General features: G+C 36.9%; 1 protein-coding gene across 2 annotated transcripts in view; it reads right to left on the bottom strand.

Moving 5' to 3' along the window:
- The window catches only part of fstl5 (follistatin-like 5), a 117,017-nt gene that overhangs the window by 11,155 nt on the left and 90,726 nt on the right, over positions 1 to 15,136 (bottom strand). For both annotated transcript variants that reach the window (XM_084430508.1, XM_084430509.1), the window contains exons 11-13: positions 6,361 to 6,387; positions 6,124 to 6,242; positions 2,392 to 2,541 (exon numbers count right to left, since the gene is read on the bottom strand). In XM_084430508.1, the coding sequence (XP_084286634.1) occupies positions 2,392 to 2,541; positions 6,124 to 6,242; positions 6,361 to 6,387 (296 nt within the window). The remainder of the gene's footprint in view (positions 1 to 2,391; positions 2,542 to 6,123; positions 6,243 to 6,360; positions 6,388 to 15,136) is intronic.

Here is a 15,136-nt window from a genome sequence, read left to right as displayed (position 1 = left end):
CAGGAAGAGAAATTTACTAAATGCAATTCAAATAAATTAAACAGTCACACAACAGAGGAATTTCATTGGTCCAACACAGCAACAAAATAAGCAAAAACAGATGAGTTGTTCTGTTTAAGGTTTTTCTCTTGTAAATTGGCTTCATGATCCATTAAAAAAATAGAATAACATAAAATTATTTAATTTAATTATATATAATTTAATAAATTAACTACCGGTCAAAAGTTTAGGGTCAGCAAGATTTATTTATTTATTTATTTTTAAGAAATTAATACTTTTATTCAACAAGGATGCATTAAATTGATCAAAAGTGACAGTAAATACTTTTACACCGCTACAAAAATATATTTATTTCTAAATAAATGCTGTTCTTTTGAACTTTCTATCCATCAAAGAATCCTGAAAAAATCATGTTTTCCACAAAAAATATTTATGTCAATATTTTACTGTATTTTTTATAAAATAAATGTAGCATTGGTGAGCATAAAAGACTTATTTTTATTGATAAATACACATTTATTAAATCAATATAATTTAATATACATTTTCATTATCAATTCACTTCTAAATGGCACACAATCCAATTAAAAATGAGCTAAACAGTATAATTATCTCATGCTAGGCACAACTAAGACAGACGCTTCAGCATTTTTGCCCCTGGTCAGCAGAGTTTCTTTGAAAAATTGATCAATTTTCCACATTGTTTGCTTCTAAAGAGTCCCTGTGAGAATTCAATAAAATCACTGGAACTCATTATATTAATTCAAGAGGCTGAATCACACCATGTGCTAAAAGCTCAATGCTTTTTGACATTCTACAAAAGTCACAATAAAAGTTTACAAGTCCACCAAAGCAACAATCCATGACAGAGAGAACGTGTGTCGCTTCCGAAAGCACAGCTGTACGTTTTTGTTTTTGCACATGTAGAGTTTGGTTATGGGTGTGCATTTTAAACAGAGTGCTGACAGTAACAATAGCTCAGCCAGTTTGCAATTATAGCTTTGCATCCATATCCATTCTCTGTCACCTGGCTGGAAATATTCCACCGGGAAACAAATGATTCATTTTGTGCAGTGATATCCTTACTGTGCAATTTTCACACCTCATTGTGCTTACATGGATGCACGCGAATATGAAAAAAAAAAAAAAAAGGAAATTTGCACATTGAGCATCGCAAAAATGATTATACACTCTCTTTTACTCTCAGTGGGGCGGAGGTTTTTTTTTTTCTCAAAATGTCTCCAACTTCAGATGAGTGTTTTGTATTCATCTGGTGCAGCATTCTCTGTTAAGTTCTCCACAATGTGAGCATGTGCACAGCTTGTTTCGACATCACACGGCATTAAAAGAAACCAAGAGTGAACCAGTGTTCGTGTTTAGCTATGATGAAGGAGGCTGATTGTTGTCTTCAGCGTCAATCTCCATGTGTGCAATTATCTGTGGGAGCAGATGTGCACATTGAATTTTTATCCCAGCACATCCCTCCTCTTCTTCCGAGGATTAGATTGAATAGTAGAAACTCTTCAGCACATAAAAACAGGTTCTCAACGCCATCCTTAGCAGTTACAAAAAGCTGTAACTTTTGAAATATTCAGCATAAAACGTTTTGGTTGATAAATAGTGAATGCTCTGACTTAAATGTGATTTTTAGACAAATATTGGATTCTTCTCTCTGCTTTTCAGTTTCTAAAAGATCAGGTGGCTATTTAGCACTTGCTAATCTGCATGGGGTAATGAAAACCAAACTCCCAGATGACAGAATCATGAGTGCCAGTGCATCATGAGGCATCATGGGATACCTAAGTGAGGCCTGGCATGGTGAGAATTGCTGGCACTTATCCTGGCATTCACTCTAAACAAAACCACTTTTCAGCCAGGCACATGAGCCGTTCACTGCAACTCATGTCTAGATCATAGATCAAATTGTAAAAAAAAGTATCTACTTTTCAACAATTGAATTAATAATTCACCAAAAAAATAAAAAATTCCGTAATCATATACTCAGTTACTTTTAAAAAACTAAGTTTTTTTATATAATTTTGATATGTTGGTGATGTGTTCACATGATATCACAGCAAAAGCAAATCACAACCATCTAATATATTGCCAATGGACAAAATCAAGTTAAATTTTTTCTTGTTCGAGAAGCCGCTTCACTCTGATATCACAATATGGAAGAAAAGAATATTGCAACTTCCCCATCGTGCCGACTTTAAAATATGCCAACTAGAATATTGTATGCCACAATAAAAATTGTGGATTTGAGGATTATGAATTATGCAGTACACATGCCACATAACAGACATTAAATTGCAACATTTTTCAAATTTGATCATCTGTAAACGGTATGTTTACAAGAATAATGTTTTGGTTACTGATTAAATGGCTTACCTGAACGGCCTTCTGGGATTGGATGTCTACAATGAGCAGCCTATTCAGCAACGGCTGTGTGGCGTAAATGAACTTGTCCTTCACATTGACGGCTGATGTCCACATACATTTCTGATCCTTCTCTCCCTCCACTTGTGGACAGACCTCCTCCTTCAGAAAAAAAAAAGAAAAAAAAAGGGGTAACCACACAGAAATATTATGGAGATATTATGAATGCATCTCAAAAATGTCTCATTTCTGAGTTGAAGGTCTCTTTTCTATAGAACACTTGCTGGCCTCAACAATGCTATTAAACTTTTCAATGAAGCCACATAAATGAATTAGTTAAACTGTGAAAGAAAACAGTATAAGAATCTGTGACGTCTGCCTCAGAGGAAGAGACTGATAGTGGGCAGAGGTGTCATCATGAAGGCAAGCTCGGTCTAAATGTGAGTGTCTGTCAGACCTGAGGCTGAATGTGCTGTGGTTAAAGAGCTGAGAGCTGGCTTGATGGATGACCACAGAGGTTGTGCAGAAGTGGGCATCTCCTGTGGTGATGCAGTTGACTGGGCTACTCAAGGGCTGCCAACGACAATCAAGACGGAGACTCAGACGGATGTGACTGGGTTCGTCAGGTCTAGCGACACTCTTGCAAGACTCAAATACAGTTTTAGTTGGTGCAACAGCCACTGGCTTTTAAGGTTATTTTTAATGCTTGTAAATTACAAAGCGCACTCATGAGATCACAAAGAATGTTGCTTTTTTGCTTGGTTTCTTATGCCCTAGTTTGTTTTAGTTACCAATTACGCTCATCTGTTGCTAGTTTAGTTCCTGGTTTTGTCCTCTGTATAATACCACATTTAGTTGGGGGTTATTGCTTAAAGGGTTAGTTCACCCAAAAATGAAAATTCTGTCAGTAATTACTCACCCTCATGTTGTTCCAACCCTGTAAGACCTTCGTTCATCTTCGGAAACACAAATTAAAATATTTTTGATGAAATCTGAGAGCTGGCTCACTCCTCCATAGGCTTCTAGGTGACCGAAACTTGCTTGCCCAGAAAAGTTATTAAAGAGATCGTTAATATAGTCCAAGTGACTACAGTGGCTCAATCTTAAGTATATCAAGCGACGAGAATACTTTTTGTGCGAAAAAAAATAAAAAAATAATGATTTTATTCCACTATTCATTTCCTTCTATCTGGGCCTCGAGTTGGTTCACGTAGTGTTTTTGCGCAGCGCGTCTGTGTTACATGTCACCACGTAGGCTCACTATTGGCCGACGGTGGTCATGTGTGTGATGCGTGTGACGTACAACACAGACGCGCTGCGCAAAAACACTACGTGAACCAACTCGAGGCCCAGATAGAAGGAAATGAATGAGGGTGAGTAATTACTGACAGAATTTTCATTTTTGGGTGAACTAACCCTTTAATGTATAGATTAGTTTGCATTGCTCCAATGTTTCTTCTGTACTCCTGAGTGTTTTTGTTTTATTAATTTAATAAAGACTGCTGTAGATTGATCCACACATGCTCTCTCGCTCTGAAACAATGTTTAAAATAACTGTTTTCTATTTGAACATATTTCAAAATGAATAAAATGTATTCCTGTGATGGCAAAGCTGATTTTTCAGCATCATGACTCCAATCTTCAGTGATGCTTCAGAAATCATTCTAATATACTGATTTGGTGCTCATGAAACATTTCCTATATTTATCAATAACCAGTAATTATCATTAATCATTGTAATATTTATTTTGTGAAAATTATTTATATTATATATTTGTCCTTCAGTTGTGGTGTCATTTTAACAATTAACCACCAATGGTTCACATTTGCTATTTAAGTTTTATCAAAACATAGTGTTTATCAATTATAAAATAGTGTCAGCTGCCACTATTTTAACTGGAATGATCTGTAAGATCTTCAAAATGATCAATGAATATTTTAAAGAGGGAAGTACATGTGACAGTGATTTCCCACAAGCAGAACATAGGAAAAACATATCGTAATGCTCTCTAAATGTTCTTGCCCAGAGTTTGCACTGGGGCTTGCCGTTATGCCCTGGTATTTGATTGATGTCCTAATAGAGGCCTGTTGCCTCTCTGGAGGCTGGAAACTCAAGCTCTAACCGCCCAGAGCTCCAAACAAACACAGCTGTCTCATCAGCATACCCAGCTCCGATGGAACAGCAGAACAGAGGAAGGCAATCATTTAATAGCTTGTGTAAATCTAGCAGCTACCTATCAGAAAGAGCCGAGAAATGATATGCAGAGTGTAGGGATGTAAGTGATGAGGGGAGGAGCTCAACTGATGTCTGTGCTGAGAATCAAACTCCACGGGGTTAAAGCACTGGTCATGTCTGAAAAGAAAGTTCAGTATTGCTGTTTATACTGATATGTAACCAAGAAGCAGAAGAAGAATTACGGAAAAGAAATGATGGATGGATGGATGGATGGATGGATGGATGGAACAGGTAGAAGGAAGGATGGATGGGTGAATGGAATGAAGGAGGGATGGAAAAAAAGAAAGAAAGAAAGAAAGAAAGAAAGAAAGAATGGATCGAAGGATGGATGGATGGAAACAAAAAGAAGGATGGATGGAGAGATGAAGGAAAGAAACAAACAAAAAAGAGAGAAAGAAAGGATGGGTGGATGGAATGAAGGGGGGATGGAAAGAAAGAAAGAGAAAGAATGGATTGAAGGAAGGTTAAATGAATGGGTGGATGGATGGAAAGAAAGGACGGAAGGAAGGAAGGAAGGAAGGAAAGAAAGAAGAAGGAAGGAATGAAAGATGGATGGATGGATAGATGGAGAGATGGAATAAAAAGAAAGAGAGGAAGAAAGGATGGAAGGAAGGAAAGAAAGAAAGGAAAAAAAGAAAATGAAGGTACTATGAATGGATGGATAAAAGAAGGAAAGAAACAAAGAAAGAGAGAAAGAAAGAAAGAAAGGAAGGATGGATGAATGTATAAATGGATGGAGAGAAGGAAGGAAATAAATAAACAAAGAAAGAAGGTTAGAAAGACGGGGGGTGGATGGAAGGAAGGAAGGAAGGAAAGAAAAAGGAAGGAATGAAGGAATGAAGGAAGGAGAAAGGATGGATGGATGAATGGAAAGAAAGAAAGAATGGATGGGTGGAAAGAAGGATGATGGATGGAAAGAAAGGAAGGATGAATGGATGGATGTATGGAGAGAAGGAAGGAAAGAAAGAAACAACGGAAGAAAGAAAGAAAGAAAGGAAGAAAGGATGGGTGGATGGATGGAAGGAAGGAGGGAAAGAAAAATAAAGGAATGAAAGAAGGATGATAGATAGATGGAAAGACAGGAAGGATGAATGGATGGATGGAGAGATGGAAGAAACAAACAAAGAAAGAGAGAAAGAAAGGAAGAAAGTATGGGTGGATGGATGGATGGAAGGAAGGAAGGAAGGAAAAGGAGGAAGTAAAGAAGGAAGGGTGGATGGATGGAAGGAAGGAAGGAAAGAAAAATAGGAAGGAAGGAAGGAAGGAAGGAAGGAAGGAAGGAAGGGTGGATGGATGCAGCACCATCCATGCTGTATGTAGCAAATGAGCTAAAGTAGCATAACTCTGGTAGCATGTAGCAAACATCAGCAATCAGCCATTGTTGTTGTGAAATAAATGTACAAAAAAGCTGATATATAAAAAGCACTCATAAACTTTGGGAGGGAAAACAGAGGGTTTCTATTGTACATTTAAAAGTACTTTAACATTTCTTTTATACGACAGCTCACCTGCAGGCCAAGAAGCTTCTCGCTGGGTTTGATGTGTCTCTGAATCTCACAGGCCACTGGCTGGATGACTTTAATACCGTCCTCATAAAACACATAGAACATGTTTCCAATCCCCAGACCTGTAGTGGGACATAAATGAGAGTGCTCAGGGCTCAGATCCCCCGAAAACAGGGTGGACCGCAGCATTAACACAGTCCAGACAAACGCTACACATTAATATTAAAACACCATGCTTACCGTCCTCTCTCCACAGGATGTTTGCCACTGTAAGAGAACACAAAGAGAACTCACATGAGAGAGGTTTGATGCACTTTACTCTCCTGAAAGTTTTCAAATCCGATACACCAGAGATACAAGATGAACTCACACTTCCGGCTATAAACCTCCCACAGATTATTGCAACAACAATTGTAATTCTGGTTGGTTTTTCTAACGTAGTTGGAAGCTATGGAGAGTTGTATTTGATTTGGCCAAGTAATTATACTCTGCAACCTGAGGAGTTTATTGATTTGACTCGCTCATGTGTAATCAATACTGTGTCGGCATTATACATTGAGGTCGGCCTGCGGGGATTCATACACTCGCGCAGAGCCACCAACCACATCGTTCACACGGAGGAAACAATGTGCACAAGGGTGAAAGTCGGACCTTATCTTTGCATTAAGCATGATTATTTACCCATAACTGCTGTGAATAGTATTACCTTTTAAAACACTTAAACTTTGGAGATTGAGATCAATGCCTTACTAACAATGATCAAATACCTTTAAAATGGGTCTTATGGCAATCGAGCAGCTTAGCAAAGCATAACCAAAAAATATCACACAATTAACTCCAGAATAATTCCAAAAGCATTTTAGAGCAGAATAAATAACTCCAATAAAACACCTCCATTAGAAAGAAATGATCCCTGATGGCCACAGCATTTGTGCTAAAAATAACAATGATGGCCATTACCCACAAACGACAGATATGCCATTATTAATCTTTGCGCAATATTTGTCACAGAGGATCTATTGATACATATATTAGCATGAGAGAACAGCACATTATGCCAGTAACGACCAAATTCTCCTCCTTATTACGTTCTGACTGTTCACTAGTGCAGTTTGTAGTGAAGATGTGACCTCTAACCGTTCCTCGGCAATCTGATTCAATCTCTCACAGACTGCGAATCAATCTCCCACAATTCACCTGTGCTACAATCCCTACGCCAAGCGATTCTCATTCTCCACTCTCACTTCATCAAGAAGACAGGGGAGCAGAGTAACGCTTTCAAGAATAGTGATGGAGCTCGAGTTAATCTTCAAAAAAGTCCTTAGTCAACTTCTTTTTCTTTGAGTTAATGTATCTTCGCAATCTAAAAGACTTTTGTGAAAAATATTGCCACTGCATCAGCAATTGATGAGGAATGTAAAAAAGACTCTGGGAACATGGAGCTCCGCTACAGAATGAAAGCAGAAGGGAGTGGTTTGGAAGAAATAAGCCCAGTCTTTTCCAATAACACAGTGTACTGACACAAGAACTTTGGGAATAAGAGGTTCTTTCAGATAAGTCTGTTTCATATTTTTGATGTTTGGAACATTATTTATCTTACATTTTAGACTCAACATGCAACCAAATAGCATAACATTTTGAATGTTTATGCTAAACTACTATTCTTAACATTCTCAAAACCTAAAAAAAAAAAAAAAAAAGATTAAGGGCCAGATTTACTAAACAGGGCAAATTAGAGTAAGAGCACCCTCCTTAACTAAAATGCACTTTGACCGAAACGCTATGTTCTCGACAGCAGAGTCCCATTTCAAGCTGCCAGTGGGAGATAAAGCAGTGGTACGAGTCGACTGCGACGGTGTAACAGGTGAAGGCCAGTGTTGGACTCTAATTAGGTCTCCAACACAACGGAAAACTAATCAAGACAAATGCCTGGGGTGCGCATTTCAGCTTTGCCTCTCTGAATCATTCATGGACCTATCAAAGCATTCATGAGTTGAGAATGCAACTCTGCGTCTATCGCGGTAATGCTCTGTTATGCAAATACCCCTGGTGGTCCTGCATAATTAAAAGACCGAACATGATTTAATTATGACAGTTATGAAGACTCAATAAGTGAATATTCTATACTACTGAAGGAGTAGTTGAAGTAACCTTTCCTACTTTCTACATGGTGTGTATATGGAAAAATACTGTGTATTCAGTAAGTTTGGAAGGTCATGCTACCTTACAGATGAGTGCACTACCTTATTTTGCTGGTATTGCTTTCTTTAAACTTTAATACAAACTCCTACAGTCTTTTGGATATTGAGGTTAATGCCCTCAGGTATAGGGCAACACCTCAGAGAGTGGCTGATGCTGAAATAGACTCTGGAAAATACATTTGATGAAAGAAGGAAAAAGAAAATAGCTGCTAATTTCTGCCTTAGAGCGGCAATATGGAGTGTAAGGTTAAACTGTCCAAGAAAACGGGCCTTTAGACACGTCTTTGCACACACAGTGTTCAAGTTGATTATTAATTACATTAAATGAATAAGAAAAAAGCGCAAGACAATGCACTAAAATTTGATCTGATTTTTTTTAAGTCAGCATTAAAACAGAAATTATACACAGTTGGTGTCAGAAAGTATCTAGTGTTTTTGAAATGGTCTCTCATGTTCACTACTTATTGTATATCGTACATTAAAAACAGTAATATTGTGAAATATTATTACATTTTAAAATAACTGTAATCTTTTTGAATATATTTTAAAATGTATTTTATTCCCGTGATGGCAAAGCTGAATTTTCAGCATCATTACTCCCGTCTTTAGTGTCACGTGATCCTTCAGAAATCATTCTAATATGCTGATTACCAATGTTAAAAACAGTTGTGCTTAAAGGGTTTGTTCACCCAAAAAAAAAAAAAAAATGATATCATTTACTCACGCTCATGTCGTTCCAAACCTGTAAGACTTTTGTTCATCTTCAGAACACGAATTAAGATATTTTTAATAAAATCTGTGAGATTTCGGTATTTCCATTGTCAGCCTATACCACTTCAAAAAGTTCGTAAAGAGATTGTGAAATTAATACATATAAATTAAGTTTAAATTTCATTCAGAATTAACTTAATTTGTGTTTCGAAGATGAAATTCTTATGGGTTTGGAATGACATGAGGGTGAGTAATTAATGACAGCATTTTCATTTTTGGGTGAACTAACTCTTTAATATTTTTGTGGAAATCATATATACTTTATATATATTATAGGATAATTTGATGAACAGTTAAGCATTTATTTGCATTTATTTATTAAAAAAGCTTCTTTAACTTCTAACTTTTTAATGGTAGTTTATATAAGCCTAAATCGTGCACAATAAAAAAATAAATAAAATAAAAATAGGGTCAATTTAGGTATTTCATGCCGAAAATATGCCATCTTTGTGTTGCTAAAACTCAATGATGCCATCTTTATACAAATATAAAGTTTTTGTTAATGGATAGTAAATAAATATTTCATTCAAAAATGACAATTTCTCTCTTAATTTAATCACCCTCATGTCGCTCCAAATCCAACGAATGGAGACCAGAGGTTTCAGACAGAGTCTTTGTGACTTATATGCTATGTTCTAACATTTCTAAAGTGATTAAAAAAAATCCCTGTGTGAGAAACAGACCACAATAGACTGAAGCCTGCTGTGTAAATGACGGCTGAGAGTAGTGAATAAATTGTTTAGAAAAGTTTTCTGAACTAGGATTTTTTTCCTTTCTGACCAACTATTCCGAATAAAAATTGAAAAGGAATAAAAGCAAGGAAATGGTTCAACATTTCTTCAGATCAGAGCTGTCCACACTTAACTTAAAAACTCAGCCAGTGAAACACTGAATGACAGAGGTGAGCATGATCATTGGCATATCCCAGCATGCAACAGCAAAGAGATGCCTACATTGTTTTGATGGGCCTAGTGTGTGACAGAGCAGAACACAAAATTACAGGGTGTGAAATGATAATTCTGACAAGCTCTCAATACAGTAGAGCATAAACTTCCTGATCCAAACAAAAAAATCAGACAAATGGACAAAGTAACCCTCCCATTTGGCTTTTGGCACGACACTTGCTAACATATGAGAGTTTTGTGTTTGACTGAGGAAAAATGGGTACTCAGACACATTTTGTTTCTCTCTGCATCTGTTCCTTTATTTCCATTCCCCATCTCTCATGATAACACCAGAGCAAACATGGAATCCCATAATCCAACAAGAACACAGCTGCGTGAGACCACAGAGAGATCAGCACTACTGTTGTTTGTATGTATGCAGCAGGTGGCGTTTATCCGACAGCCTTAAATACTTGTCCGGTAATTTTCCCCTTGACAAGACAGCAAAGGCATATTGCCTCTTTTCTTATAGATGATGAGCACTATCACACCTGAGTGCTTCGCATCACACCAGCCTCAAATCACTCGCCTGTTTGAACCCTCCTCCCATAGCACATATCTGCTGACATTCTCATGGAATATATATCTTCTGGGACAGGAGATGTACTCAAATATTTGATGATAGCAGTATAACTTGCGACAGTATATTTGCTGTCTTAAGTATTAATTGAATTAGGGTTTTTGCACCGATTTACAAGGGAGATTTTTGGTGTGGGACTGTTATTTTAAGCGTAAAGGTGAAGTGTGTAATTTCAGTGCAACAAGCCGTACTAAAAGGAAGTGCAAAAATAACGATCATTTCCAAACTGGTTTCACAAAATAGTACTTAGTGTCTTTTCTAAGGGTACAATGCAAACTCTGATTAGAAACTAACATTATATATATATATATATATATATATATATATATATATATATATAGTATATGTGTGTGTATATATATATATATATATATATATAGTATGTGTATATATATGTGTACAGTATATGTATGTATGTATGTATGTGTATATATATACACATATACATACATACATACATATACTGTACACACACGAATGCGCGCACACACATATTATATACATATATGAAGAGTTCAGATGCAAAAACCTCTAAGTGCCATCTGAAAATTTCTTCTAGAATGGTCATTTTTATCAAGCTTGTATATTTAAGTTCAGTAATTACACTTAAATGACAATTAATAGGTAAAAATAATCATTCTAGAAGAAAATTTCAGATGGCACTCAGAGGTTTTTGCATCTGAACTCTTCATATATATACAGTGCCCTCCACAATTAATGGCACCCCTGGTAAATATGATCAAAGCTGGCTGTAAAAAATAAATCTGCATCGTTTATCCTTTTGATCTTTCATTCAAAAAATTAGCAAAATTCTAACCTTTCATTTAAGTAAAAGAATTGAATGTGGGGGGGAAATCACATTATGAAATAAATGTTTTTCTCCAAAACACGTTGGCCACAATTATTGGCACCCTTTTATTAAATACTTTTTGCAATCTCCTTTTGACAAGATACCAGCTCTGAGTCTTCCCCTATAATGCCTGATGAGTTTGGAGAACACCTGACAAGAGATCAGAGACCATTCCTTCATACAGAATCTCTCCAGATCCTTCAGATTCCCAGATCCATGTTTGTGCTTCTTCTCTTCAGTTCAGCCCACTCATCAAGTCAGGGGACTGGGACGGTCATGGCAGAAGCTTCATTTTGTGCTCCGCAACAAATTTTTGTGTTGATTTTGATGTTTGTTTTGGATCGTTGTCCTGATGGAAGATCCAACCACGGCCCATTATAAGATTTCTAGCAGAAGGCATCAGGTTTTGATTTTTTATCTGTTGATATTTGATAGAATCCACGATGCCATGTATCTGAACAAGAAGTCCAGGACCTCCAGCAGAAAAATATGCCCACAACATTAAAGATCCAACGGTATATTAAATTGTACACATGGGGTACTTTTTATCCTTGTGTTCACCAAACCCATCTAGTGTGTTTGCTGCCAAAAAGCTATTTTTTTAGTCTCATCTGACCACAGAACCCTGTGTTGTTTGAAGTTCCAGTCATGTCTGACAATTAAATTTGCTGGAGTTTTTTTCTGGAAGAGCGAGGAGGATTTTTCTTGAAACCCTCCCAAACAACATGTGGGGATGTAGGGTTTTTTTTTTTTTTTTGGCTTTCTGACCCCCAAAGACTCAACTAATCTCTGCAATTCTCCAGCTGTGATCCTTGAAGAGTCTTTGGCCACTCAAACTTTCATCCTCGCCATGCATTAAGACAGTATAGACACACGTCCTCTTCCTGGCAGATTTGTAACATCTTTAGTTGATTGGAACTTCTTAATTATTGCCCTGATGGTCAAAATGGGGATTTTCAATTCTTTAGCTATTGTCTTACAGCCACTTTCTAGTTTGTGATGCTCAACAATCTTTTGCTGCACATCAGAACTATATTCTGTGGTTTTACTCATTGTGACGGATGATTAAGGGGATTTGGCCTTTGTGTTTCCTCATATTTAAACTCCTGTGAAACACGAAGTCATAGCTGGACAGTTTCATGTTCCTAGTCACCCTGGTGTACTAAAAAAGGTAAATATTAATGGGAATATACTTCAGAGATATTTTACTCGTAAAAAATTCTAGGGGTGCCAATAATTGTGGCCAATGTGTTTTGGAGAAAAACATTTATTTCATAATGTGATTTCCCCCCACTTTCAATTATTTTACTTCAATGAAAGGTTAGAATTTAGCAAATTTTTTGAATGAAAGATCAAAAGGATAAACGATGCAGATTTATTTTTTACAGCCAGTTTTGATCATATTTACCAGGGGTGCCATTAATTGTGGAGGGCACTGTATGTATGTATTATGTATGCCCCAAATCTGTATTATTTCTGAAGGATCATGTGATACTGAAGACTGGAGTGATGGCTGCTGAAAGTTCAGCCTTGCTATTGCAGTAATAAATATGATTTTTTTTAATCTAATATTTCACAATAATACTGTTTTCACTGTATTTCTGATCAAACAAATGCAGCCTTGGTGTTAAGAGACTTCTTCAAAAATCTTATCGACCCCAAACTTTAGTACAGTAGTCTATATGCAAAAATACATTACGTTTGTTTTTACTTCTGGAGTTCTATTTGTTAAGCCAGACATGTTGCGCCGATTATATAAACAACAATATTTGAAAGTGACACCGGGCCAGAGTGTTCAGCAACACAGTCTGTGGAAAGTACAACAAGGAAAAAAGAAAAGAAAAAAGAAAACATTTTTTTTTTTCTCTGGACTCTTACTCAGTGGCCCTTGAAGATTAGAATTTTTTTTGACAGACATCCAATTTCATGATCTCTAGAGCACTGTGGCTGGGCTGAGGGACACTGTCTGACCTTTAAATCTTGAGGAGAGAGAGGGATGGGACCAAGATCATTATCTCCCCTCTGAGTGTGGTGTGTTTTCCCCCGCTGACCTGTAGAACGGCACTGACCCCAACTACTGATGGCTGACCACCAACCTCACCTTGTTTTGCCCTTTAGATGTACGATTACTTTTATCACACGCCCCCTGCAACCTTTCAGAAGCTGTAACACTTACTGTACACATTCAAAAGCCAACACACAACTTTGCTATAAGTTCTAGCTATTACTGTTCTGTATCAATGGTCATCTTGTGTAGCCAGGCACCAATGAAAGCTGATTTCTGTATTTTCAGGCATATATTGTATAGAAAACATATCTCCCACAAATAAGTTGGACAAATTCATTGCACAAAACTGAGGCAGCATATTAAAGACTTTTTGATATCCATAAAAAAAGATTTTACATGTAGTGATTGGGCACAATATGGAAATGTATTTGCCAGGCTGGTGCGTTCTGTGGAAGCAGGGAGCCGTGTATCATCCCAGGCTTATGAGTTCAGAGCTGCCGTTCCAGGACTAATGTAAGAGGAAATCCCAGCTGACAGTGCAGGATTGTTCCTCTCATTCACAATGAAAGCAATAGCACAGACTATCAAATCCAACTATTTAGCCTGGTTTCAACACAAGAGACGAATCAGAACTATTAAAAGAACAGTTAACCCAAAATGAAAACATTTGCTCACTTTCATGTTGATCAAAACCTGTATGACGTTCTTTCAAATAATGTCATCAAATGCTCTTTTCTATGCAATTAATAATGTAATGAAGATGGGGCTGGAGCTTTTAAGAATGCAAAAGCACCATTAACTCTGTGTCCAAAGTGAAAATGTATTCTAGAATACAAATTATTTGTGACACCTATGAGAATATTCTCACATGCAGAGATCATAGTCTGCTTGAGGAGAAACTGTGTATGAGATGGTCTAGAGCGAGTGTTGATCCAGACAGCTGGAGGAGTTCATCTGACGGAGCAGAGATCAAAGGGTCTGGATGAACTGACTACAGATCAGTGGGCATGCTGTAGTGAATCTGAAAAAATACTGTCATCCTTTATGCATGCAGGGAAAACACAGGCAGCACTGGCTCTGGTTGTATGACCTGTGAGGAAACTCTGGCCTTGTTTGTACAGGGCATTGAGCGGTCACATCTCGCTAAACTACAATACCCAGAACTCTGAACTATGCATCTGAACTCCTTTTTGAACAAAACAATTTCCTTTTTTGAGGAAACATTACCGATGACTGTATGGTGACCTGTGAGGTTCCTTTGCAAACTTCACTGTCCACAACGTCATTGCTTACAATACAATGAACCACCTGACTGTATCAACAAGCACATAAAAACACATACTCAACCATTCAAAAGTTTGGGGTCAGTTTGGGTTTTTTTTTTTTAAAGAAATTAAAACTTTTATTCAGCAAGGACACATGAAATTGGTCAAAAGTGACAGTAAAGACATTTGTAATGTTATAAACCATTTCTATTAGAATTAAAAGCTGTTCTTTTGAACTTCCTGAAAAAAATTATTTAACATTGATAATAATGAGAAATGTTTCTTGGGCACCAAATCAGCATATTATAATGATTTCTGAACACTGGAGTAATGATGCTGAAAATTCAGCTTTGCCATCACAGAAATAAATTACATTTTAAATTATATTAAAATAGAA

Source organism: Rutilus rutilus (genome assembly GCF_951802725.1).
Source record: "Rutilus rutilus genome assembly, chromosome: 14".
In the NCBI taxonomy this organism is placed as follows: Eukaryota; Metazoa; Chordata; class Actinopteri; order Cypriniformes; family Leuciscidae; genus Rutilus; species Rutilus rutilus.
Note: the sequence above shows the minus strand (reverse complement) of the source record. Positions and strands in the feature narration are given on the sequence as shown.